This window comes from Myotis nattereri, assembly GCF_964212035.1.
Source record: "Myotis nattereri genome assembly, chromosome: 17".
NCBI classification, from domain to species: domain Eukaryota; kingdom Metazoa; phylum Chordata; class Mammalia; order Chiroptera; family Vespertilionidae; genus Myotis; species Myotis nattereri.
This window is the reverse complement of record NC_138092.1, coordinates 46,685,432-46,712,496: the sequence shown is the minus strand read 5'-3', so window position 1 is coordinate 46,712,496 and position 27,065 is coordinate 46,685,432. Positions and strand designations below refer to the sequence as shown.

The 27,065-nt window shown below is 47.7% G+C and overlaps 1 protein-coding gene across 1 annotated transcript in view; it reads left to right on the top strand.

Moving 5' to 3' along the window:
* SPIDR (scaffold protein involved in DNA repair) overlaps positions 1 to 25,926 on the top strand; it is a 273,150-nt gene extending 247,224 nt beyond the window's left edge. The window contains exons 12-20 of the mRNA XM_081110967.1: positions 7,543 to 7,630; positions 9,090 to 9,227; positions 9,323 to 9,382; positions 12,252 to 12,459; positions 13,448 to 13,600; positions 19,881 to 19,974; positions 20,975 to 21,095; positions 21,384 to 21,437; positions 25,540 to 25,926. Coding sequence (XP_080967093.1) covers positions 7,543 to 7,630; positions 9,090 to 9,227; positions 9,323 to 9,382; positions 12,252 to 12,459; positions 13,448 to 13,600; positions 19,881 to 19,974; positions 20,975 to 21,095; positions 21,384 to 21,437; positions 25,540 to 25,701 — 1,078 coding nt within the window. The 3' untranslated portion in view covers positions 25,702 to 25,926. The remainder of the gene's footprint in view (positions 1 to 7,542; positions 7,631 to 9,089; positions 9,228 to 9,322; positions 9,383 to 12,251; positions 12,460 to 13,447; positions 13,601 to 19,880; positions 19,975 to 20,974; positions 21,096 to 21,383; positions 21,438 to 25,539) is intronic.
* The last annotated feature ends 1,139 nt before the right edge of the window (positions 25,927 to 27,065 follow it).

Genomic DNA, 27,065 nt, shown 5'->3' with positions numbered 1-27,065 from the left:
GATGTCTCCTTGCTGGAAACCACTGTCTTTTTTTTTTTTTAAGGACAACTTTATTGAGATGTAATTTACATCCCATAAAATTTACCCTTTTAAAAATATACTATTCATTGGTTTTATTCATGAAGTTGTGCAACCATCATGACCATCTGATTCCAGAACACTTTTATGACCCCATAAAGAAACCCCCTACCTATTAGCCCCTGACAAACACGACTCTGCTTTCTGGCTCATGGGTTTGAGTATACTAAACATTTCACATATAGAAAAACATACAGCCTGTGGCTTTTTGTGCTTAGCTTCTTTCACTTAGCGTCATTTTCGAGGTTCTTCTGTGCTGTGGCATGTCAGTATTTCATTCCTCTTTATGGCTGCCTGACACTCCATTACACCCGATTCACTTATCCATTCACAGGTGGTAGACATTCGGGTTGTTTCCACTCTCTGATTATCATGAGTAATACTGCTGTGAACAGTCATATACAGGTTTTGCACGGACCGTAACTTTTTCGTTTTCTTGGGTGGCTTTGCTGGGTTTCTGCCAAACTTTTCCAAAGTGACTGCCCCATTTGCCACCTCACCAGCATAATGATACATTTTAATCATTGGTTACCTAATCTTGTTAGGGTCTCATGGTTTCCATGTCTCCTATTCATTTGCTAATGATCTCCTAGGACCGTGATCTCCGCAAACTGCGGCTCTCCAGCCACATGCGGCTCTTTGGCCCCTTAGTGTGGCTCTTCCTAAGCCTTAGGAGTACCCTAATTAAGTTAATAACAATGTACCTACCTATATAGTTTAAGTTTAAAAAATTTGGCTCTCAAAAGAAATTTCAATCGTACTGTTGATATTTGGTTCTGTTGACTAGTGAGTTTGCCGACCACTGTCCTAGGGCATTTGGTGATGTCTACTCTGGCAGACCAAAATGCATTTCAGTATTAAGGCAAATGTTTGTTTAATTCATTCAGGGTTGCCTTTTGTGTATATGAGGGTGACCTAAAAGGTTTAAAAGGATAAGCTACCTGCTGGAAAACATTCTTTTTTCTTCTTAAATTATGTCTAACCGTATTTTCACCTAGTAGCATATCTGATACTAGATTAATTAAGTGAACAAGTGAGATTAGGCGAAATACATTTTGTTAGAAGCCATGGGTTTCCTAAAAGAAAAATCAAGGCTTATGAAAAATTCTCAAATGGAAACATTGAGGGACAGCCTGCTGTGTCTGACAGGTGCCAGGGTGGCTGGCCTTCACGAAGCGCAGGCGCAAGCCGGGGAAGGAGTCGGGTGGCCCTGTGAGCACGGCCACACCCTTCACCCTTCCTCCCAGGGTTCAGCACCACAGGCGCCAGACTCCCCATGGAGCAGCCACGGAGCCTGCTCTCAAGAGGCTGGCCTTCTTGTGAGAACAACGGCGACGGTAGCCAAGCACGCTGACTGGGGGCTTCTAGGTCGGTAGCAGCTGTCAGACGGCCAGCACAGACCTTCTCTTCAACCCCCAGACTTAGCCTGTGGTCCTACAGGGATGTGGTCCCACACATGCACGTCTCACGGTTCCCAGTGGATTCCAAGACAGTGCTGTGAGCTAGCCCTCCCCCAGCCCCACCCAGCAGCAGGCTGACCTCATGAATAAAGCGCCGAGGAAATGGTGAAAGCACTGTGTCACCCTGACAATACTTGACATCTCTCCGAGGAGAAAAGCCTGGGAAAGTGAGGTGGTAAATCCTTTATACTGCATTCATTTTGCATCTAGATGTGTCGCAATGGCTTAATATTTCCTTCTTCTCTGAGCATTTTCACCTTATCTACACTAATAACAGAGAAACATGGTAATTGGCTTACGACCGCTACCCTTCCCATTGGCTAATCAGGGCGATATGCAAATTAACTGTCAGCCAAGATGGCGGCCGGCAGCCAGGCAGCTTGAAACTAACATGAGGCTTGCTTGCTTCAGTGACGGTGGAAACCAACGTTCCCCGCAGGCCACTGCAGGCCTCTGAGCATGCAGTTTTTTCAAACATTGTAACAAATATAGACGCTAAACAAAACCCCAGAAACCAGCTTTCAGCCGGCTGGGATCTCAGAGCTGGAGTTGATACAGAGTTTCAAGAACCGAAACAAATCGGATACCTGCTTTCAGGAGCAAAGGCCTAAGAGCTGGAGCCTCAGAGCTAAAGCTGGCCCAGAGTAAAAAGAAAAAAAGGAGCAGTTGGGAGCTTTAGTCCCAGCCTAAAAACAGCCCTCAGCCCCTCACCCAGACTGGCCAGGCACCCCAGTGGGGACCCCCACCCTGAAGGGTGTGTGACCAGCTGCAAACAGCCATCATCCCCTCACCCAGGCTGGCCAGGCACCCCAGTGGGGACCCCCACCCTGATCCAGGACACCCTTCAGGGCAAACCAGCCAGCCCCCGCCCGTGCACCAGGCCTCTATCATATATAGTAAAAGGGTAATATGCCTCCCAGCACTGGGATCAGCGTGACAGGGGGCAGCGCCCAAACCTCCTGATTGCCCTGCGGCTCTGTGTGTGACAGGCAGCAGGGCCACAACCTCCCTATTGGCCCTGCTCTGTTCGTGACAGGTGAAGGCGCCCCAACCCCCTGATCGGCCCTGCTCAGTGGGTGATAGAGGGCGGCGCCCCAACCCCCTCCCCCCCACGGGCCCTGCTCAGTGTGTGATGGGGTAGAGCCATAACCTCCCCATCGGCCCTGCCCCGAGTGTGACAGTGGCGGCGCCCCAACCCCCTGATCGGCCCTGCTCTGTGGGTGATAGAGGGCGGCGCCCCAACCCCCTATCGGCCCTGCTCTGTGAGTAACAGGGGGGAGCTCCTCAACCCCCTGATGGGCCCTGCTCTGTGCGTGACAGGGGGGAGCTCCCCAACCCCCTGATCGGCCCTGCTCTGTGCGTGATGGGGCAGCGCCCCAACCCCCTGATTGGCCTGCTCTGTGCGTGACAGGGGGTGACCCTGCAACCTCCCCATCGACCCTGCCTTGAGTGTGACAGGGGGCGGTGCCCCAACCCCCCAATCAGCCCTACCCTGAGCGTGACTGAGGGTGGCATTGCAACCTCCCAATCCGCCCTGCTCTGTGCATGACAGGGGGCGGCGCCCCAACTCCCCAATCAGCCCTGCTCTGAGCCCAACCAGGGGCTGCACCTAGGGATTGGGCCTGCCCTCTGCCACCCGGGAGCAGGCCTAAGCCAGCAGGTCGTTATCTCCCAAGGGGTCCCAGACTGCGAGAGGGCACAGGCTGGGCTGAGGGACCCCCCCTCCCCCCCGAGTGCACAAATTTTTGTGCACCGGGCCTCTAGTACCAAATAAAAGTCCTGATGAGAAAGGTGAACTGTGCCATGTGACTTACACTCTTGCCTTTCTTTAAAGAGAGGGGTTAGATTAGTGCAGGTTCCTGGCCCCTGTCACATAACTCATTCTATTCCTGTTGGCTGTTCTCTCTTCTTTAGTTACTTTTAAACTTTTCTATGATTTCTTTGATTCTCTAGTTTCACTTTTTGTCTCTCCAGACCTCCCCTCTGCCTAATGGAGAAACACCTTGGGGATGAGACCATTGTCCCCAAGCATATCTGCAGACCCCCTCCCAGCCCCCCCTTTTCAGCACCACCATTTCAGGGCAGACCCAGGGCTCCGGCCAGAGGGTGTGCCCAGCTGCCCTGCAGCCCAGCTCCCCAGGGCTCCCCATCACCGTTCTCACTTTCAGGCCCCCCAGGATGCTGCGGTGCCCCAGTAGCAAGCAAGAGGCCACTGTAACGCAGATGATATTGTCTTGAGAAAGTCTTAAAGTGTCGCCAGGTCCTGGTGGGGTGGTTTGGTCTGGCGTTGGCTTCAGCCTGTTGCTCCTGGTAGTAGCCCCTAGAACCTCTGTGCTGTCCAGTGGCGTGGCGTGTACATGGCATGTGCGTGGCATGGACACTTCCTAGGGAAGGTGGGGACACTGCAGAACAGTGAGCCAACCTTGCCATGGGCAGCGGAGGGCTCTGAAGAAATACTTTCTTTTTATCTCTCTGAGTTTAAACTACTTTTTGTTGCTGGAAAGTGTAACCTTGAGGAAATCAGTTAACTTGCTATAATTTTTATTTACACAAATATGGTTATCATGAAACTTAAACATGATACATGTAATATGCTTAAAACAGCCCTTGGCCCATAATAAAGTAATAAAGTAGCTGTTATTATGTTTATAAATGGATGTCAGTGCCTTCCTATAAAAGAGGATTTTGTGCTTTTCTAAGATTTCTAGCATAATTTTGAACACACATAAACATCTTTTTTAAAAATTTTTACTTTTTGATTGATTTTAGAGAGAAAAGAAGGGAAGGAGGGAGAGAATGAAGGAGAGAGAGGAAGAGAGGGGGAGAGGGAGAGGGAAAGAGAAAGATTGATTTGTTGTTACACTTATTCATGCATTTACTGTTTGATTCTTGTATGTTCCCTGACCAGGGATTAAACCCACAACCTTACCTTTTCGGGACAATGCTCTAACCAACTGGTCCAGGGCTACATAAACATCTTTCCATTCTTAAATACTTTGTATATAACCATTTCAATGGCTGTATATTACATTGTGCCAATGTATTATAATTTTTAAAAAAATCTTTATTGTTGAAAGTATTACATAGGTCCTCCTTTCCCCCCCATTAACCTCTTCCAGCCCGCTCCCACCCACACCCCCCTCAGCCCTCACCACCCCACTCTCTGTGTCTGTGAGTTATGCGTGTACACATATGAGTTCATTGGTTGGTCTCTTCCCTGCCTCCACCCTCCCCTGCCTTCCCTCTGAGGTTTGACAGTCTGTTCAATGTTTCTATGTCTCTGGATCTATTTTTGATCATTAGTTTATGTTGTTCATTGAACTCCACTTATGAGTGAGATCATGTGATACCTTTCTCTTACTGGCTTATTTTGCTTAGCATAATACTCTCCAGGTCCATCCATGCTGCTGCAAGTGGTAAGAGTTCTTTCTCTTTATTGCCACGTAGTATTCCGTTGTGTAGATGTACCACAGTTTTCTAATCCACTCATCTGCTGATGGGCACTTAGGCTGTTTGCAAATCTTAGCTATTGTAAATTGCACTGCTGTGAGCATAGGGGTTCATATATTCTTTCTGATGAGTGTTTCGGGTTTCTTAGGCTATCTTCCTAGAAATGAGATCACTGGGTGAAATGGGAGTTCCATTTTTAATATTTTGAGGAAACTCCATACTGTTTTCCACAGTGGCTGCACCACTCTGCATTCCCACCAGCAGTGCACAAGGGTTCCTTTTTCTCCACAACCTCACCAGCACTTGTCATTTGTTGATGGTAGCCATTCTGACAGGTGTGAGATGATATATCATTGTTGTTTTGATTTGCATCTCTCGGATGATTAGTGACTTTGAGCATGTTTTCATATGTCTCTTGGCCATTTGTATGTCCACTTTAGAGAAGTGTCTGTTTAGGCCCTTTGCCCATTTTTTAACTGGATTGCTTGTCTTCCTTTTATTAAGTTTCATGAGTTCCCTATATATTTTGGAGATTAACCCCTTATCGGATGTATCATTAGCAAATATGTTCTCCCATGTAGTGGGCTCTCTTGTTATTTTGTTGATGGTGGTTTTGCTGTGCAGAAGCTTTTTATTTTAATGTGGTCCCATTTGTTTATTTTCTCCTTAGTTTCCATTGTCCTAGGAGAAGTATTGATAAACATGTTGCTACAAGAGATGTCTGAGATTTTGATGCCTATGGTTTCTTCTAGGATTTTTATGGTTTCACGTCTTACATTTAAGTCTTTTATCCATTTTTAGTTTATTTTTGTGTTTGGTATAAGTTGGTGGTCTAGTTTCATTTTTTTACATATCCTGTCCAATTTTCCCAACACCTTTTATTGAAGAGACTGTCTCTGCTCCAGTGTATACTCTTGCCTTCTTTGTCAAATATTAACCGAGCGTAGTTGTGTGGGTCGACTTCTGGGTTCTCTGTTCTGTTCCATTGGTCTATATGCCTGTTCTTATGCCAGTTCCTGGCTGTTTTGAACACAATTGCTTTGTAGTACAACTTGATATCTGGTATTGTGATTCCTCCAACTATGTTCTTCTTTCTCAAGATTCCTGCTGCTATTTGGGGTCTTTTTTGGCTCCATATAAATTTTTGGAGTGTTTGTTCTAGGTCTGTGAAATATGCCCTTGGTATTTTAATAGTGATTTATTGATTCTGTAGATTGCTTTGAGTAATGTGGACATTTTAATGATATTGAGTCTACCAATCCATGAACATGGTATAGTCTTTCACTTTATACCTTGAACTATCTCTTTTTTCAACGTCATGCAGTTTTCAGAGTACAGGTCTTTTACCTCCTTGGTTAAGTTTATTCCTAAGTATCTTAATTTTTTGTTACAGTGGTAAATGGGATAATTTTTTTTTATTTCTCTTTCTGAGAGTTCACTGTTGTTGCATAAAAATGCCATGGATTTTGGGGTGCTAATTTTGTATCCTGGTACATTGCCGAATTCTTTATTAAATTTAGTAGTCTTTTTATGGACTCTTTAGGGTTTTCTATGTACGGTATCATGTCATCTGTGAATAAAAGTATCAGAAAACCTGAATAGGCTGATAACTACTGATGAAATTGAAGCAGTAATCAAAAAACTCCCAGCAAACAAAAGCCCTGGTCCAGGTGGATTCACAGGGGAGTTTTGCCAAATATTCAAAGAAGAACTAACACTCTCCTCAAGCTATTGCAAAAAATTCAAGAGGAAGGAAAACTTCCAAAGTCTTTCTATGAGGCCAGCATTACCTTAATTCCAAAACCAGATAATGACACGACAAAGAAAGAGAACTACAGGCCAATGAACATAGACACTAAAATCCTCAACAAAATTTTAGCAAATCGGGTCCAGAAATACATTAAAAAGATCATACACCATGACCAGCTGGGATTTATTCCAGAGATGCAAGGCTGGTATAATTATTCGCAAACCAATAAATGTAATACATCACCTAAACCTATTGCAAGACAAAAATCACATGATCATATTAATTGATGCAGAAAAAGCATTGGACAAAATCCAACGCCCTTTTTTGATAAAAACCCTCAACAAAGTGGGACAAGAGGGATCAGACATCAGCGTAATAAAGGCCATATATGACAAACCTACAGCCAACATCATACTCAATCGGCAAAAGCTAAAACCATTTGCCCTAAGAACAGGAACAAGACAGGGAGGCCCTCTTCTACCACTCTTGTTCAGCATGGTACTGGAAGTCCTAGCCATAGCGATCAGACAAGAAGAAATCAAAGGCCTCCAAACTGGAAAGGAAGATGTATTATAATGTAATGACCAGTCTCTGTCCTGTTCTGGTGCAGTCCGTTTGAAGGTTTGTATGTCTCTGTGTGCTGCTGTCTTTTCCACCTGGATCGCCACTTATCCTGCATGGTGGGCCCTTGGCATTAGGGGTGGTGTCTGCTAAGCAGATCTGTCTGTGGCCAGCTCCTGGACCAGGTGCTTAGGGAGTGATGCTTAGTGATGCACACCTTTGACAGATCTCTTCTTTTTCCAGGACAGCAGGGCTCTTCAGTTTGATTGACACTCTGTGGCCTCCAGTGGTGCCTCTAAAAGCACCTGGCCACGGCCAGGCCTGTGAAGAGGTAAGCTCAGCATCTGAGGGGGTCCCCCCGGTCGCCACCTGCTCCGTGCCAGGTGCTGCGCCAAGCACTGCCTCCACAGCCCACAGTCCCGAGAAGCCAGGGCCAGTGAGCATGAGCCATGACAGAGAGTCACACCCACTCACATCCTTGGAAAGCCCAAGCTCCGGTTGCTTTCCTTCTGCGCTTCAGTATATTCTTCTTGAGGTTAATTTGATGGTGTTTTTAAACCACAGTTGTTAGGGTCATCCCATTAGGGTCAAAGTGAGGGTCTTAGCCTCATACTAAACAAGACGCAGAGCACCACCCGCTTCCAGTCACCAGTAAACCAACACTCAGTTACCAATTAGAGCAGAAACTCATAAAACCCAATAAATAAAATCCATGGGTATTCATACAGTCGACAAGTTAGCCAGGAATTTCCATTTTCCTGCCTCATCATATTATTTACAGTAGTTGCTCACAGGTAGAAAAAATGACTGATTAAAATGTGTCCCCTTTTGTGTACCCTAAGCATTCTCCACCGGGCTGGTCAGCATTGCTTTGGGCTATAGTTCCCAATGCTGAAAACTGGGGTGGTCTTGTTTGTGTGGTAGCTGACTTCTTAGCAAAGTGCTAAGAATATGACTCTGGACTGTGCTGGACCAGCCAAATTGCTGTCAAAAATTCCCATTTCCAATTAAAAAAAAAAAGCCGTGATACATTTACACAATGGAATACTACTCAGCTATAAAAAGTAAGGAAATCTTACCCTTTGCAACAGCATGGATGGACCTGGAGAGCATTATGCTAAGTGAAATAAGCCAGTCAGAGAATGACAACACTGTATGATTTCACTCATGTGTGGAATCTAATGAACAAAGTAAACTAACAAAATAGAAACAGACTCATAGAGAACAGACTGACAGCTGTCAGGGGAGGGGGGTTGTGGGGATGGGTGAAAAAGGAGAAGGAATTAAGAAAACAGAAACTCATAGACACAGACAACAGTATGGTGATTGACAGGGAAGGAGGGTAGCGGAGGTAAAAGAGGGTTTTGTGGGGATAAATGGTGATGGAAGGAAACTTGGGGTGGTGAACACACATCACAATATACACATGATATATTATAGAATTGTGTGCCTAAAACCTATATAATTTTGTCTGCCAATATCACCCCAATACATTCAGTTTAAAAAATACTCATTTCCAGATTATTTGAGAGAATGTTCTCAATTGTGTTTTAAATATACTTTGAAGAATAAGTTTCTAAAATGAAATCTGAATCAGTAATAAATTCAAAAGTACAAATTTTTATAATTGGTCCCAGAGATAAACAACATAATCTATTTATTATATAGATATTTCTTATCAGCCTTTCAGAGACAGTATTCACCTGTGAATAAAAATGTATAAAGACTACATTTCATACTTGAGTCTTTAATGATGCATTCACGTTCTACTTCTGCCCTGTTTCAAACAGGCAAACACTCCTCTGCCTCCTCGCTTCTGTTATGTCCTCACTGCTCACCCCACACTGGGACAGATTGATATCATTGAAGACCCTGTCTCTAAGCTTTACCAGCCCCCAGCTCCTTGCTCCCTACGAGAAATTTTCCAGGTAATGTCTTTATTTCTAACAAGGCCTTCAGTTACTTTGTTTTTTAATTTGTGTGCTTTGTGTGATGTTACAAATCTTTCTCAATGCCTTTTCAGACTGGTGATCTTGGTACCCGTTGCAGTTTCTATGCCAGAGTGATTTATCAAAGACCATTGGTAATCGCTGTCTCTCTCTCTCTTTTTCCCCTCATAACGTGTTGTAATGCATAAGGTGTTATATAGTTTATTAAAGGATCATTCATCCCCCTTAGAAATTAATGGAGCATCAAGATAGAAAAGCATTTTTGGAATTGAGTTACGCATGCTTGGTGCTGAAGAGGGCATACGCCACTCCTTGAGTAGGTGTGGAGTGCCGGCTACTGTGCTAAGTACTGAGGCATAAAACTCGGGTAACTCTGCCCAGTGACCGTAGTTCCTTTCTGAGACATGGGCAGGTTGTAGAAAAGTAAGAGAAGCTGAAACTTCAGTCTTGGAGTGAAAGTGGGAATCTCAGGATTGAGCTCAGCCACTTCTCGGAGCCAAGTTTTCAGTGTCTGCGAGCTGGACAGCTGCGGGAGCCCTGCAGGCCTCAGCCATGGGCAGGTCTCGGGGGGGCGGCCTAGAGGGGCTCGTTGTCCGCTTCGCAAGTCAGCTAAGAGGAGACAAGTAAGGAGATGCTTTTGGCACATTCAACCCGTGATGTATGTTTCACAAGAAACCTCTGCTGGGCCGTGACTTAGAGGAACATGCATCTCAGTCCCCTGGATATTATTTCCACCATAAATTGATAATTAATCTACCCAGGACTCATTTATTTTTTATTTTTTTTAAATATATTTTATTGATTTTTTACAGAGAGGAAGGGAGAGGGATAGAGAATCAGAAACATCGGTGAGAGAGAAACGTCGATCAGCTGCCTCCTGCACACTCCCTACTGGGTATGTGCCCACAACCAAGGTACATGCCCTTGACTGGAATCAAACCTGGGACCCTTCAGTCTGCAGGCCAATGCTCTATCCACTGAGCCAAACCGGTTAGGGCAGTATTCTTTTTTTAATTTTTGATATTATAGATGTCCACCATTCTACCTTTTTTGCCCCCCTCTATTTAATCCCTACCCCACCCCAGGCCTTCCCCACATTGTTATCTGTGTCCATGGGCTATGCATAAATATTGTTTAACTAATCCTATCACCTTCTATTATCCCTTCCCCTCTCCCCTCTGTTACAAGTTTCCATGCCTCTGGTTCAATTTTGTTCATCAGTTTATTATGTTCATTAGAGTCCACATACAAATGAGGTCATATGATATTTGTCTTTCTCTGATTGGCTTATTTCGCTTATCATAATAATCTCCACATCCTCCATGCTTATCTTTTATGACCTTGATATTTTTTGAAGAATAGAGGCCAGTTACCTAATTGAATGTCCCTCCATTTCTATTTTCCTTTTGTTACCTCATGAATATATTCAGATTATGCATTTTTGACTGGAATACAACATAAAAATATTGTGTTCATGTCAGGAGGCACACAGTAGATTTGTCCCAGTGCTGCGATATTTTATCAATTGATTAAGATGTTATTTTCCAGGTTTCTCCACTATAAAGTTAACTAATAAATATTGCATAGTAATTAATTAGTAACTCTCTAACAAATATTTTGTAGGCGGACACAGTGAGACTATGTAAATATCCACCATCCACGCCAGCGGGTTCCCCGGCCCAGCCCCACAGAGCACCAGGGTCCTCCCCGCCAAACCCTTGACCCCATTTGCATCTAGTGAATCCCAAACTTTGATCAAGAGGAAAGGACAGAATGCCACTAGCATAAAATTGAAAGGGTATTAGAACTTTTGCAGATAAAAAAAGAAAAAGGAAAAAGTATAATGAAAGAAGAAAGAAAAAAAGAGAAAAACAAAAACAAACATTTGATACCTGCTTTATACCAAAATCTGAGAGCAAATAAGATGTAGTTCTGTCATTCTCAGTTTGGGCTTCTGTAATAAATACCATAGAGTTTGTGGCTTAAACAGCAAACATGTATCTCTCAAAGTTCTGCAGTATGGAAGCCTGAGATCTAAGTGCCCGATGGTCAGGCTCTGGGTGAGGGCTCTCCCCTGGGTTCACAAAAGGACGACTCCTGTGTCTTCACTGTCGAGAGCAGAGGGGCAGCCAGCTCTCTCCTGTCTTATAAGGGCACTCATCCCATTATGAGGACTCCACTCTTTTTTTAAAAAATATATTTTATTGATTTTTTACAGAGAGGAAGGGAGAGGGATAGAGAGTTAGAAACATCCATGAGAGAAAAACATCGATCAGCTGCCTCCTGCACACCCCCTACTGGGGATGTGCCCGCAACCAAGGTACATGCCCTTGACCAGAATCGAACCTGGGACCCTTGAGTCCGCAGGCTGACTTTCTATTCACTGAGCCAAACCGATTAGGGCGAGGACTCCACTTTTATGACCTAACTACCTCACAAAGGCACCACCTTCCATCCTTCCATGACCATTACATGGGAGGGTAGGACTTCCACATATTAATTTGGTGGCAGGGGTTATAATCTAGCAGGACAGGAGAATGTGTATGTGCTAAATGTAAGACAGTGTGGTCATTAGCATCATAGATGTATAAACATGGGATCAAGAGGCAGAGCACAACAAGCTCTTCCTGAGCACGTCAGAGGACACGGAGAGCAGTACCGGGAGAGGGCAGATGGGATCAGAGCGAAGGAGCCCTTTACAGGTGCACGGTTGGGGCTCACAGGGCACAGCCATGTAAATGGGACTCACAGAGCATAGCCATGTCAATGGGGCTCACAGGGCACAGCCATGTAAATGGGGCTCATAGGGCACAGCCATGTCAATGGACCAGAACATGACAAGTCCTGTATGTTTTTAAATATGTTCAAGTGATGTTAATGTAAACATGTAATAATGTTCATATAAATGATGTTCATGTCAAGAACAGTCATCTAACATTGCTTTAAAAATTACTTTGATGTCAGAGTAGCTATCAAGTTCTTAGTCTTGACTGTGTCTCGTAGCTAAGCAGTTTGCTTCTGGAGCAAAGGGAGATCTGGCTGACGGTGACTGACGTCACCCTGCAAGCGCAGGATGAAAGCCCCTCTGGCTTCCCCAGAACCCTGCCGGTCTGTGTGACCTCCTCGTGTGTGCTGGGCCAGGAGGTCCTGGAAGAACTCGCCAAGGCTGCCCCCCACAGCTTCTTCTTCAGAGACGCTCTCCGAGACCAGGGTAAGCTTTCTTCCTGACGGCTGTGAGCCAGCGGTGCTCTGCAGATTCCAGACCTTGGCTTTGGGCTTCCAGGTCCTGCTCAGACACTGCGGGGCCACCATAAGCCCTCCGCAGACAAGGCGTGTGGAGTAGAGAGGCCCCTGGTGCCGCCCAGGCTCTCACTGACCATGCCGTGGCCGCCTGGACCGAACCAGAACCCCTTGCAGTACGGGCAAACGGTGTCAGAGCTGCCAGTGGTCACTCTAGGACTGTCTGTTGGTGGCAAGCTTACAGGTGCAAGAGCCACTTAAGCCATTGCCTGGGACAACATTTTTTAAAACAAATGAAAAGCTACAAATTGTAAACATCTACACTTCGTCAAGGAATCAAAGTAGGAGCCTACCTCAACTATATATATATATATATATGTGTGTGTGTGTGTGTGTGTGTGTGTGTGTGTGTGTGTGTGTGTGTATACAACTATATATATATACAACTATATATTTATATACTTTCTTTTTTTAAAAAAATGTATTTTATTGATTTTTTACAGAGAGGAAGGGAGAAGGATAGAGAGTTAGAAACATCAATGAGAGAAAAGCATCGGTCAGCTGCCTCCTGCACATCTCCTACTGGGGATGTGCCCGCAACAAAGGTACATGCCCTTGACAGGAATCGAACCTGGGACCTTTCAGTCTGCAGGCCGACGCTCTATCTACTGAGCCAAACTGGTTAGGGCTATATTTTCTTGAGGAATAATTTTAATACCATAAAATTCACCTTTTGAGTTGAAAATGAATGTGGCATTTGTGTGTTTTTTCAGCTTGGCACGCTGGCGGCTTGGGGCTTCCTTTCTGCACAGTGCGCGTGTCACTGGACACCATGAAGGGACCCCGCAGTGGTGCCCCCCGTCCCACACGACCCATCGGGACCTAGCAAAGGACACTGCCCTTCCTGGCAGAACTCCCTCTTCCCTCAGTGCTTCCCTCTGAAATGCCTCTCTCGACAGGTCGGCTTGTTTGTGGTGAGCGCACTGTCCTCTCGCTGCCAGAGCCCGTGTTGGATGTGGCCTCGGGCACTCGCTCCTGTGAGCTGCCGGGCCCTGTGAGGCTCGATGGCCTGGATTCCGTCACTCAGGTCAACTGCATCTGCAGCGTCCAAGGTGGGTAGTCGATCTTATTGGAAACGGTATTTCTATTTTCTTGAATATCACGCTTGTCAGCAAGTGGTTGTTGAGTCCCTGACATGTTCCAGACGTGGGATACACAGGAGCAGCATCAGAAGGGGTTCTCGCTTCTCGGTGTGTAGTCTGTGTAGGAGGACATGTCAGACGTGCACACCACCAGACCCCGCGCCTCAGCCTCCCCGGGGCGGGTGCTCCGCGCCACCTCCCCTGGGCAGGGCGGTCACTGGCGTCTCCCAGGGCAGGGCGGAGCTCATGAGGTGAAGCGGGGAGGTCAGGAAGAATAGCTGGTGGGGAGAAAGCGGGCTTACGGAGGCTGCTGGGAGGATAGAGTAGGTAAGCCCCAGACCCTGGAAGGAGGCCGAAGGCACCTGCATAGAGGGAGTGACCTGAGGGAAAGGAAGAGGGCCGGCTTGTGCAGGCCAGCGGGCTCGCTGTCAGGACCTCCCAGAGAGAGCCTGGTCCAGCTCCCATCTCTGCAGAGCGGAGTGGAGGGGCTGGGCCTGGGGTAGCCGCCAGCAGGAGGGCGAGCACCGTCTAAAGGGTGAGTGAATCTAGGAGATTTCGTTAAGAAGGACTGGAAGGCCGGGTAATGAATTTGGTACAGAGGGAGCAAGGCGGATGCGGAGGAGAGAACGTGTGTGATGACCCCTAAGATTCTGGCTTAGGTGACCAACCGGCAACGGTAGCGCTCTTCAATGAAGTGGAACGTGGATTCTAGGTTTCTTGCCTTCCATATGAACTTTAAATCAGTTTGTTGATATCTACAAAATAACTTGCTGGGATTTTAAGTGGGATGGTCTTGAATCTGAGCATGGAATATCTACCTATTAATTTTAGACCTCTAAGTTCTTTTATGATAGTTCTGTAGTTTTTCTCATCTGGATCATGTAGATATTTTGTTATAGTTTTACCCAAGTAGCTTCTTTATTTTAGCATTAATGTAAATGGTGGTGTGTTTTTTATTTCAAATTCCATTTGTTCATTGCTAATATATAGGAAAGCAATTTACTTTTGTATTTTAACCTTGTATCCTACAATTGTACTAAAATTATTTTGTGGTTTTAGTTTTTTGTTGTTGATTCTTTGGGATAGTTAACATAGAAAACTATGTCACCAGGACATAAGGACAGTTTATTCTTCCTTTCCAATCTTTATACCTTTTATTTCCTTTTTTTAATTTTTTATCTTACTGTATTAGCTAGTACTTCCAGTACTGTTTTTAATATAAGTAGTGGTAGGGGACTTTCTTGCTCTCTTCCTAATCTTAGACAGTATCTACTTTCTCACCATTAACTATGATGTGAGCTGTAAGGATTTTGTAAATTTGTTTGCTTCTTGTTTTATCAGTTAAACATGGTATCTCTTTATTCCTTGCTTTGTAGGAAGTGAATATTAGCTCTCTGGCCCTGCTTTTACTGCTGTCTTTGTACCACCACCATACAGCTGTTTCTGTATATTGTTGCATGATAATTTATTCCATAATCATAATTAAGCCTTGCACACTTGGTCTACAGATTGATTCTCAAAGATGAAAATCAATAAATGGTATTTTTATTATGATGATGATATATTTTTTGACAAATGGTATGAATGGAAACATACCAGTGTTATATAATAAATTGAATGTACCGAAAGTAACCATAGAAGATGATCTTGTAAATTCTTATCTGTACAGTTCACTCCACTCCACTCTTCACTCCTCTCCTCTCCACTCCTCTCCTCTCCTCTTCACTGGGGTCACCAGGCCTTCTCATCACTCCCCAAACACCAACTCCCAGCATATGCAGGCACTTCCTTCCAGTTTATTGTCTGGGGTGAAAAAGTTTTGCATCATTGATTTTCTCTTCTTTGTATTGCTCACCACTTCTGTATACATTCATTGCTGGTTCGTGTATAATGCTCTTACTTGCCATGGTCGCAATGGTTGCAGCAAGCACACTCTGTGTCTCCTTGGAAAGTGGTGGCAAAGTCTTGGCCTCTAACTAGAAGAAAAATGTCTGAGCCCCAACTTCTTTCTGTCAGAAAGGTGGGAGTAGTGTGGCAGAGAGTTCCAAGTATCTGAAGAAAATTTTAAACCAGGCTGACAGTGCCAGGAAAACCCGGACTGTCCAGAGCACGTAGCTGTTGTGTGACCCAAAAGGAAAGAAGGGTTGAAGCACTTCCAATACGACCTTTTTAAAGGACCTTTAAAAAAAGATGTTTTAATAAATATGTGATACGCCTTTCCCAAACCTAATTATAAGAGAGTTCTGTAAACAAGATAAGGACAGTGAAGGCTTTTAATAGCAAATTGCAGTTAAGTGATGAGTGTGGCGTCACACTTATCAAACTCTAACAAAAATTGTTTTTTTTCTGATGCTCGCTTAAGTGAATGTTCTAGATACTAACAGGTTACTACACTTCCCAGGCATCCCTTGGAATTCATTTATGTCTGCAGAAGGGATTTCCCAGGGTGTATAGATCCCAAATGAAATACGTTTCCTCAACTCTTGTCCTAACTGGATGGAAGTAACTTAATTCCATATAAATGTAAATGCTGTTAACACCCAAAGGTATCCCAGGATCACAAGGAACTGTGATTGGTAGCAATCTCCTTTTTATTGGTCCATTTAGCAGACACCCACTACTGCTGTGAGCCAGGCTCTCTGCTGGGCACAGGGTCTGGGGAGGGAGCCACTCCCTTTGTCTTAAGCCTTTGCCTGTTGCGAATTAGTCAACACTCCTTTCTGGCTATGTTATAAGCTCTTATCAACTATGATTTCTATCCCTTTAACTTGATAGTCATTAGATTTGCAAGGATAATGAAATTAGCAGGGCAGCCTTTTCAAAATCAAGATGTTATTTTCATTTTTAGAAAGTCATTCAAGTATGTATCACATGAATGTATTTTAATAAATCAAACCTACTTAGTTCTCATAAATCTGTTTTGTCCTCTACAGATAAATTTTTTTCTAATGCTTGTTCTAGTGGGAATGCAATTCTTCCCCACCACAGAGGGTGGGAAGGATGACTGGAAATGCAGGTCCCATCTTACTGTATTCAAACGTCTCATTTCACTTTCTACAGGATGGTCTGTGACTTAACAGAATATCTGCAATGCTTCACACTCCAGGAAAATTGAACCATCTCAATCTCTAAAATTTCTTACTGGCTTCTCATCCTTCCACAGTCAAGTCTAAAAGCCCCAGCAAGCCCAGCCAGCGTGGCTCAGTGATTGAGTGTCGACCTATGAACTAGGATGTCCCGGTTCAATTCTTGGTCCCCAGTGGGGGGCATGCATGAGGCAGCCAATCGATGATTCTCCCTCATCATTGATGTTTCTATCTCTCTCTCTCTTCTTCTCTTTTTCTTTCTGATATTAGTAAAAATATATTTTTAAAAAATAAAATCCTCAGCAAGACCCTGAGTAATCATAGTCTGTTAACTCTACAGCCACTTTACCTGCCTTTCCTTTATGCCTGTTTGGCCTCAAGCCTCACCCCAGGAAGCAGTGTGGCCTGCACCCCACCCCAACCTGCATTCCTATCTCAGTTCCCTTCTTTTATGAAGCCTTCCCTGACCCTCAGGCCCGCCTAATGGGCCTCTCTTCTGCACCTCTGAAGGGTCTGTTCCATTTCTTTTTTTTCTTTTTTTTTTAATATATTTTATTGATTTTTTTTACAGAGAGGAAGGGAGAGGGATAGAGAGTTAGAAACATCGATGAGAGAGAAACATCAATCAGCTGCCTCCTGCACACTCCCTACTGGGGATGTGCCTGCAACCAAGGTACATGCCCTTGACCGGAATCGAAACTGGGACCCTTCAGTCCGCAGGCTGACGCTCTACCCACTGAGCCAAACCAGTTAGGGCCATTTCTTAATTTAGCATTTATTTTATGTTAGGTGTACCGCAAAATTAAGCAGGAGGTACAGAGATTCCTTTATTCTCCCTGCGCCTCCCGCCTCACACACACACACACACACACACACACACACACACTCACACACAGTCTCTGCCACTGTCAGCATCCCCCATCAGCATGGTACATGTGCTACAGTTGGACACATCCTAGTCACCCAAAGGCCATAGTTTATGTTAAGGTCACTGTTGGTATTGTCCTTTATTTGGGCTTAGACAACTGTATGACATGTGTCCATCATTACAGTATCCCGGGGAATAGCTTCACTGGTGTAAAAATCCTCTCCACTCCACCTGTTCATTTCTCCCGCCCCAGTGACACTTGGCAGCCACTGATCCTCTTACTGGTTGTATCATTTTGCTTTTTCCAGAATGTCTATGTGTCGTTGGAATCATTGGCTTTTTAAAACTGGCTTCTTTAACCAAGCATTATGTACTTACGTTTCCTCCGTGTCTTTGCATGGCCTCATCGCTCATTTTTAGCATGAATAATATTCCGTTGTCTGGATGGGCCACGGTTTGTCTGTCCCTTCACCTCCTGAAGGACATCATCGTTGCTTCTCAGTTTTGCCAGTTGTGACCAAAACTGCTGCAGACATCTGTATTCAGGTGCTTGCGTGGACTGAGCTTTCAGCTCCTTTGGGTAAATACCAAGGGGTCTGATTGCTGGATTGTGTGGTAAGGGTGTGTTTAGTTTTATAAGAAACCACCAAACTACCTTCCACAGTCGCTGCACCGTTTCGCATTCCCCCAGCGGTGAGAGAGGGTTCCTGTTGCTCCTCGTCCTCACCGGCCTCTGGTGGTGTCGCGTTCTGGACTTGGGCCATTCTAATAGGGGTGCAGTTTGGCATTCAATTGTTTTAATTGCATTTCTCTGATGATATATTAGACATCTTTTCATATGCTTATTTGTCATCAGTATATCTCCTTTGGTGAGATGTCTGTTAAGGTCTTTGACCCATTTTTTAATTAGGTGTTTGTGTTCTTACTCTTGAGTTTTAAAAGTTTATTTTATACTAGAGGCCCGGTGCATGAAATTCCTGCACTGGGGGGAGGGGGGATCTCAGCCCGGCCTGTGCCCTCTCACAGTCCGGGAGCCCCACGATGGATCACGCCTGCAGAGGGAGGCCCCACACACCTGCCACAGCACTGCCGCAGGGTAGCCTGGGCCTCCCTCTTTGGGGTGATCGTGGAGCCCCCAAATTTATCAGCATGCCAGCCAGTGACCTGGGCCTCCCTCTGTGGGGCAATCATGGGGTGATGGCCGAGCCCCCGACTAATCACATCACATTACACCCGCCTTGGCCGGCCTGGCGCCAATGGGTGTCATAGCGTGGTCCCGGACAGTCATTCTGCTGTTTGACTGTTCAGTCCATTTGCATATTATGCTTTTATTATTCTAGATTGTGGATATTAGTCTTTTACCAGATATGTCCTTTGCAAACATTTTCTCCCATATTTCATGGTATTTTTACTCATTATTTGTTTATCTGGATTGCAGCATTCATCTTTATGTTTTTAGTGCTACACATGTATCCCACACTAAAGAGCATTACATGTTTGTTGAAAAAAATAAATCACAAATGTGGGAGTAAAAAGAAATAGGAAACCAGAGAAATCACTGAATAAGAGACACTAACAAACCCATAGAGTATTTATCTTTCCTTATCAAAGAAGTGGAAACCAAGATAAGGAATTCCGTTGTGCTGTTCAGGAGGCAAACACTTAAAGTGGTTTCCACACTCAGTGCCATGAGACTGTGCTCTTCGAGGGGAGGGGACGGGGTCAGAGACCTTGTGGGAAGCACCTTCTAGAGGCGTTTCTATCGCTGCTGCTCACAGTAGCTCTGCTTCTCGGAATCCATCCTACGGAAGGGGTCTCGGCACAGAAAGGGCCTCAGCAGGAAGACACCCACTGCTTAACCGCCAAAGGAATTCGGAGACCCAGCTGTCCAATTTGGAGAGTGGTTGGGGGAACTATGACACATCACCCAGATGGGGTATCAGTAAGACAGATAAAACAATTCTGAGTAGTTACTTAGCCGCCTAAAAGGAGGATGGGACATGGCACCGAGGATGTGCTTGTACTGACTCCAGCACATGTGCATCTGGAGGAAGGCTAGAGAGAGCGGGCACAAATGAAAACACTTGGGTAGGTAGTAATGTGGGCAGGTTTTAGAACTTACCTTTTATTGTTATAATGCTGTCCGATACACGGACATTATAAAAACCTCAGGGACATTTATATAAACTCACAAGTGAGAGAAAAATCCGAGGCCCTTGGTTACCCTCTGCGTCCCGAGGAGCACAGAGAGGCTGGAGGGCAGACCCTGAGCTGGCCCTGCTCTCCCTCGGCCTAGGCACTGTGGTCGCTGTGGACGAGAGCACGGCCTTCTCCTGGCCTGTGTGTGACCGGTGTGGCAGCCAGAGATTGGAACAGAGCCCAGAAGACAGGTAAGGGGCAGCGACTGGCCTGAAACCCCGGGGGGCGGCAGCCCAGTCCCAGGACCCCTCCTGCCTCCCTGCCCTGGGCAGCTCCCCCCCCAGGGCCCAGGCTGGGCAGGAGCTCCGCAGCAAAGCCCGTCTGCTGCGCTGCAAGGCAGAGGCTGCGGACACGGTCTTCTCCTCACGTGGGGGTTTCTCCATGTTCCTGCAGCTCGTTATCTTGTAAAAGAGAAGCCAGGTCTGTCCTCAGTTGGTTTGTTATTAGGGGAAAAGCGAAAGCCAGGGTTCACATGAATAAAGAAGACTAACCTGGTGACTGGCACCTTGTCCTCCGTGGGGCACGGGCTTCCCAGAGGCCAGGGGACTGGTGCCTGGCTGTGCCCGCAGGGGCCCAGCACCCGCTCCACCGCCCTCGGGAGGGTCTTTCTCCAGTCAGTTCTCTGGCCTCCCACGTGGACTTGTCACATGACAGATAGAAAGGGGCTCCTTACTTTCCTGCTTCGTAAGAAGCCCAGGGCAGATGTCTCCTTGGCACCTCCTGGCTGGATGGCATCATGTCTGAACGAGTGGGTTGCTGGATCGTGCCTAAGAGACGAGCAGAGTGGGAACCACAGGTGGACTTGGCAGCAGGAAGGCGCGTAGATGCTGACGACTGAAAGCAGGTGTCCCGTCCAGCGGAGAGGAGGCCTGCCTGCCTCTCGCCAGGCACAGGGCTTCCCTTTGCTGGCGGGACGTTTGCTGTCCTCATGCTCAGCTGGATCGGCTGGATGAGGCGTCCTGCTGAGTGCCCTGCCGGGTTCATGCCCACACGCATCAGCCAGAGGGGGAAGCTGACCTTTGTCCCTCAGCGCAGGCCGAGCCCGGCTGCTGCGGCCTATTTCAGGAACTTGGTTTTGGAAAGTAAATCCCCTGCTATCTCAGCACTCATTCGTGTCCAGGAAAATGTCTGTCCACTGCTAGACGCTCATCCGCTTGTGTTCTGGCCGTGTCTTCCCTGTGTGCTTCCCAGCGACAGAGGCGCCTTTTCCTGTGTGGACTGCTCCCGCGTGGTCACCTCTCCTGGCCTCCGACGGCACCTCCAGGTCTTCCTGGCCTGCCCCGCGCGGCCCCAGTGCACAGTGAGGGTCAAGGTAGGAGCGTCCGCCCTCCGTCCCTCGCGGAGCTGCTCTGGCTCCCCGCCTGGGGTAGACTCGCACCCATTGCTCTTTCCCTGGGAAAAGGTGAAGGACTCACCCTCAGGAACACAGTCTTTCCAGGTCTGTGGCCTGACAAGCCACGTTTGACGTAAGGCTTTGAGATCGGAGCTACTGAGAGGAGGCAGTGGTTCCTGCCTAACATGTTCGTCTCCAGGCGTGAGTGTCAGCACCAGCGCTCTCGCAGCCGGGAGCCCTAACCCAGCCGTGTGACTGTCGTTGCAGCTGATGCAGAGCAGTATCGCCTCGCTCCTGAGGTTCGCCGCCGGTGAGGACGGGGTAAGTGCCCGGATGTGTGTTCTGTGCTCGAAGCCCCCAGCTAGCAGATCTCCCCCAGATACAGACCCCGTGCCGTGTGCTTCCCGCTCCGGCGGCCCCGCAGCACACCTGCACGTGCTGAGTGCGAGACTGCACGCGGCCTGGCCCTCCGACGGCTCTCATCACCGGCAGATGCCCCGTCTGCTAACAGGTCTTTCCTTTCTGGGATCGGGGTTATTCCTGCTCAGCCTTACAGTAGAGTCATGAATCTGACCCCCAGGCCTGGGATGAGAGTAGAACAGGATTGAGATTTCAAGTCCCGCTGCCGTGGTTTCACATTAAGAGAACAGGATTGACTGAGATACACACCTTTGTGTCCCGTTTGAGTATTTGGTAATGAGCATTAGTTCTGAGAGTCACTACAGTGTGACAGCAAAGTGCTGCTCCTCCGAGAAAACCACCCCCTGAACATACCTTGGGGCCAAGAGTTCTCTTCTGAGAGCAGCCTCATACAAGGAAGCTGTCCTGGAGGTGCCCCCTCTGGCCGCAGCCATGGACAAGCACTGCAGTGGCCAGGGAGTTGCTGAGCCCAGAGTAGGGCACCGGGCTGACCACTGAGTGGTGCCAGGCACAGGCCCCTGGCCGGGGCCGGGGTCCATATCGATGGGCAGACGGCCAGCTCAGGAGGTTACGGGGCCAGGAGACTGATAGTACAGAACTTCCTGACGGGCTCTCCCGGCCCAACTCCAGCTCTGATTCCAGCAGAATCAGGCTGATTTGGTCCATCCCGTGGAGGCTGCCCTCGGCCCGCCACCTGGTGCCCAGCCTCCTGCCCTCGAGGGGCGGGCAGCACCAGGAGGCGGAACAGCGTCACGTTCTCACATCTAAACTCTGAGTTTGGATTATGTTGGAATGTGGATCAGTCCCGAACAGAACCTTAAAGAATCACTGGTCTGACTACGGTTCCCGCGCGGATTTCAGGGTAGAGTCGCCTGTGGAGCTATACAAGGGTTTCTGGCTCCCTCCCCAGGATAAGCCCACCAGCCTGGGCCTGTCTCTTTAAAACAACTCAATGACACCCCCTCATTCCCCCCTTACCCCTGTGCTAAACAAGGGGTTGCAGTGCCAATAGGGGTTGGTGTTTAGACCAGGCTGCAGGAGGGCTTATAAACAAGTATTCCCTGGTCCTTTCAAAGTAGAGTGTAAGTAAGTAATTACAGTGGCCCAGGAACGGCTGTTGCTTTTCTCACGTTGCCTGTTTCATCTCCCTAACCACCCAGGGGGCAAGCTCCACACTTGACTGCAAGGGAAGCAAAGGGTTGCAGGGCTCACAGCCACTGTTTTGTCGGGTGCAGAGAGGCAGTCGCCAGCCCAGACTGGGGAGTGGGGTCGGGGAAATGGGCTCATCTGTGTGTCTGTTCTTAGTGAAGTCTGTGTGTTTAATGGGTGATGAGTTAGCAGTACCTCATTGCCTCATCTCTCCGTGCTTGGGGGAGAGAAGAGAGGAAGAGGGAAGGGCGTGGTCCTGGGTACAGCCGGGATGGGAGGTTTCTAAGGCGGGGCTTTCAGTGGGCGCTAAAGAGAACAGAGCTGGGTTATCAGGGAAGTGGAGAGTGTTGGGGGAAGTGTTGGTAACACTCCTGCTTCAGGAGGACACATAGGAAAATGAACCAAACCCACAACCTAAACAAACCAACCCAGCAGCACTTGGGAGTGCTGCACAACTCACCTGCTGTTCCACCCAGACAGGCCCAGGTTCGCCTGCATTCTCCAGGCGGCCTCCGCGAGGCCTGCCTCCCACTCGGTCCTGCGGCTCCCCACCCAGTGGTCTGCCTCCTCCGGGTGGCCTCCAGGGATGGACGGCCACTCTCCACAGGGGCGGGGACAGGGGAGGCCTGTGGGAATGCTCTTCTCCATTGGTTTCCTTCTGATGGCACCTCCCCCACATCAAACTCCGCAATGGCAGTGCTCCCTCATGTAAAATCCTAAAAGAGCTCAAAAGAGCATGTGTGTGTACTTGAGTGTTCATGTGTTTGTCTCGTACAGCTGTGAGTGCCGTGTACGTGTGTGCTAGAGTGTGTGCATTGGATGAGGGGCGCCGGTTGTGATAGCTTCAGGTGCCAACGTTGCAGGTACTCTCAGCGCTGACACCAGGAAATAAGGCAAATGCCAAGCCTGAGGGGCATTTCAGTGAACTCGCCCCTACCCCCAGCGCTACTCACAGGGGGATCAGTGCTTTACATCTGACCCGGAAAGCAGCTGGAAGAGGGTGATAAAAAGGACTGTGTGTGTGCCTGGCTGGTGTGGCTCAGGTGGTTGGAGCATCTGATTCCTGGTCAGGGCACACACCTAGCTTGCAGGTTTGATCCCTAGTCAGGGGGCTTATGGGAGGCAACAGGTCCATCTCTCTCTCTTTCTCTCTCTCCCCCCCCCCCCTCTCTCTCTCTCTCTCTCCATCACTTCCCAGCAGCTCTCCCTCCCCCGACCACTCTGTTGACCTTACACGAACTTTTACTGAGCAATGAGAACTCTTTACAGGCCGCACTAGTATGTTAGGCATTGCCACCATGCCCGCCTCCTAGCAGAAGGAAGGGATCACACCCAGACTGATCCTGATATTTCCTGCTTCACAACAAACCATCTCACAGCTCAGTGGCCTATGGACAGGACGGGGTTCTGCCAGGACAGCTCATCTCGCTCCAGTGGGCGTCAGCTGGTGGCAAGAGGCTGGGCTGGAGCCCCAGAAGGCCTTCGGTCCCCCCTGGCTTTTGTGCTCCAATTGGCTGGGACCTGCCCGGGCTCCGGCCAGACACCCACACAGCACGTGTCTGGGTCCCCAGAGAGGCAGGCAGAGCGCGCCGGGCGCCTTTCCTGGCCACGCTTGGGACGAACTCAGTGCCCTGTCCACCGCTCTGTTCCAGAAAAGCGTCCGAGCCCAGCTTAGACCCGGTGAGGGCAGTGACGCTCACCTTCGATGGGAGGGCGAGAAGCACAGACATGTGCCTACTTTGTAAGACATGCTGAGCAAAGCCATTGTAGGGATCTGTCAAGGGTCTGGCTCAGAGAAGTGAGAGATACTCCTGATGTTACTCTGCAGATGGCAGCAAAGGAGCTTCTGAAAGAGCACGCTACTCCTAGGGCTTCCGTCTCCAAGGCCAGAGATGCGTGTATCCCAATGTATTTAGCCCACCTCGGCCCCAGAGAGAAATGTTCTGAGATTTTATCTAGAGCAGCCGTGGGCAAACTACGGCCCGCGGGCCGGATCCGGCCCGTTTGAAATGAATAAAACTATTGAAAAAAAAGACCGTACCCTTTTATGTAATGATGTTTACTTTGAATTTATATTAGTTCACACAAACACTCCATCCATGCTTTTGTTCCGGCCCTCCGGTCCAGTTTAAGAACCCACTGTGGCCCTCGAGTCAAAAAGTTTGCCCACCCCTGGGATAGAGCAGGCATGTTAAACTCGCAGGCCGCATGCCTCGCTTATTTGGCCCGTGGTAGCCTCTGAGTTTGACATGCTTGATCTGGAGAGACTAACGAGAGCACACCACACCTTCCTAGTCTGTGTTTTCATCAAGAGATGAAACTTGGCCAAGACGAACTGACCACCGAGATATTCATCAGAACGTGAGTAAAAAGCTTCTTACAACACGCAGTGTGAGTCCAGAAGAAATAGTATCCCATTGAAGAGGGAAGTTTAGGGGCAAAATACCAGAGGATCCTTTGACCAGAAGTGTTGCTAGATTGGGGAAGTGTCCCAAAGGAAGTGGGAGGCAGCTGCAAGCAAGATGCGCGCCCAGCCCCGGCGTTCGCAGCTAATAAACAGGGCTCGTCCCCGGGCAAGTCCTCCGCTCCTCTCCCAGGGCAGCCGGCTGGGAGAGGCTTATCGTTGCATCCACGAACAAACATCAGTAACATTTGAAATGTTCTTGGGTAAAAACACGATTCCGTTTTCAGAAAAAAATTCGTTCCTTCACTTGCCATAATAAATCACAGCCCTTTTTTTCTTTTTTCTTTCTTACCAATGTTGTTCTCAACTATTTGAAGTCGTGTTCTGCATTGTTGGGAGCAAAACATGCAGGGCTATTTGCTGTAACCAGCATGCCTTTTATCCCTGCAGGGTTATGAAGTGAACAGCGTCATCGGAAAGGAGGTGGGGTGGCTAAATTGTTTTGTCCAGTCCATAACCACCCACCCGACCAGCTGCCTGGGATTGGAGGAGATCGAGCTTCTGGGAGAAAGGGCCTCTTCAGGCACCACTGGTTCTCCTGGGCGTCTGTGAAGGCCGGTGTGGCTGCCAGGGTGCTGCTGGTGGTTTGGTAGCTGTTAACTATGGGCAAAGTGAATGTATTTTATGATCTTGAAATGGAACTTACAATTTTTCTGGGGCACATGACAGTAAACTGGTTTTGTAAACTATAAATCAAAATACTTTTTTTCTATATATTTTTATTACCTTCCTTCAAACTTAGGGACATAACTGTTAATAAAGCTTTTGTAAGCTTGAGGTCTTCGTTTTGTATTTATTTACCTTAAGCAATAGTATTAATGTAGCGGGAGAAACTGTTCAATTGCAGTTTTAAAGTTTTTACATTTTACCCTGATTCAGCACGTTTTTCTTGTAGTTTTTGTTTTACCATTGCCCCAAAGCATACACTGCAAAGTTTAACCCTTTGTCCTATATTGTTATATTACTGTTCTGCTCCAATAAATGTCCAATCTAAGCATTTTGCACTTCAAGGGTTTTTGTTTGCCTTTCAGTATTTGGGGGAAATAGTTTAGAGAACTTTATCAGAGGTACAAAAATGTTGTCCACCAAGTGTGAATGAGTTAACGAGTGTGATTATAGGGACACTGAACAGAGTGTAGTTAGCTCACTCCATAGCCAAGATCAGACTGAAGAGGGGTGGGTTGTTAACTGTGTTGTTGGGAGAGATTTAAATTAACACCATGAATTTATTAGCTGTGGACACTAAAGGTCCTGTTTTCTCCCTTATAACGATATGGTCATGACGGGCCATCATTAATTACATAATACAGACGCAGTGCCCGACATAAAGAAAGGGTGCCTAGTGCCCGCGTTCACTGGGGGGAGGCGAAGGGCTTTATGTATTTGTCCAGATGACCCTCTGGGACACAGCACTGTGGCTGTCCTTTCATCTGCGTTACTATTGTGCATTCGTGCGCACGTTGAAAATCTCCATGCCACTGTCCAGGAGACGGAGGAAAGTGAAAGCAGACCCATGAAGGCCAAGAACTCAGGCGTTTAGAACACCCCGAGCCTCCCTCCAGCAGCCCACTCCGCTCAGGGAGCCCCTGGGTCAGCAGAAAGGGGGACCGTTCCGCCCCCTCCCCAATCTGGTCCTGTGTTTGCAGCACCTTCCCCAGAACTTGGTAGCTTAACGCGAGTTTGGTCGCGCTTCGCTGAGCCTGGGCAAGTTCAACAAACAGTCGGACGTAGATGTCGGCGTGTTTCCCAAGCAAAGCCGACCCTCTCCCTCCCGCACAAGCTCAGCGCCCTCGGGTGACACACCTGGGTCCGCGCCTTCCCGGCGCCGCGCTGCGCACCTGGGGCTGGAGCGCGCCTTCCCCGCGGGTCCTGGGGCCCCAGCGAGCAGGCGCCTCCGCGAACACAGGAAGCAGGGG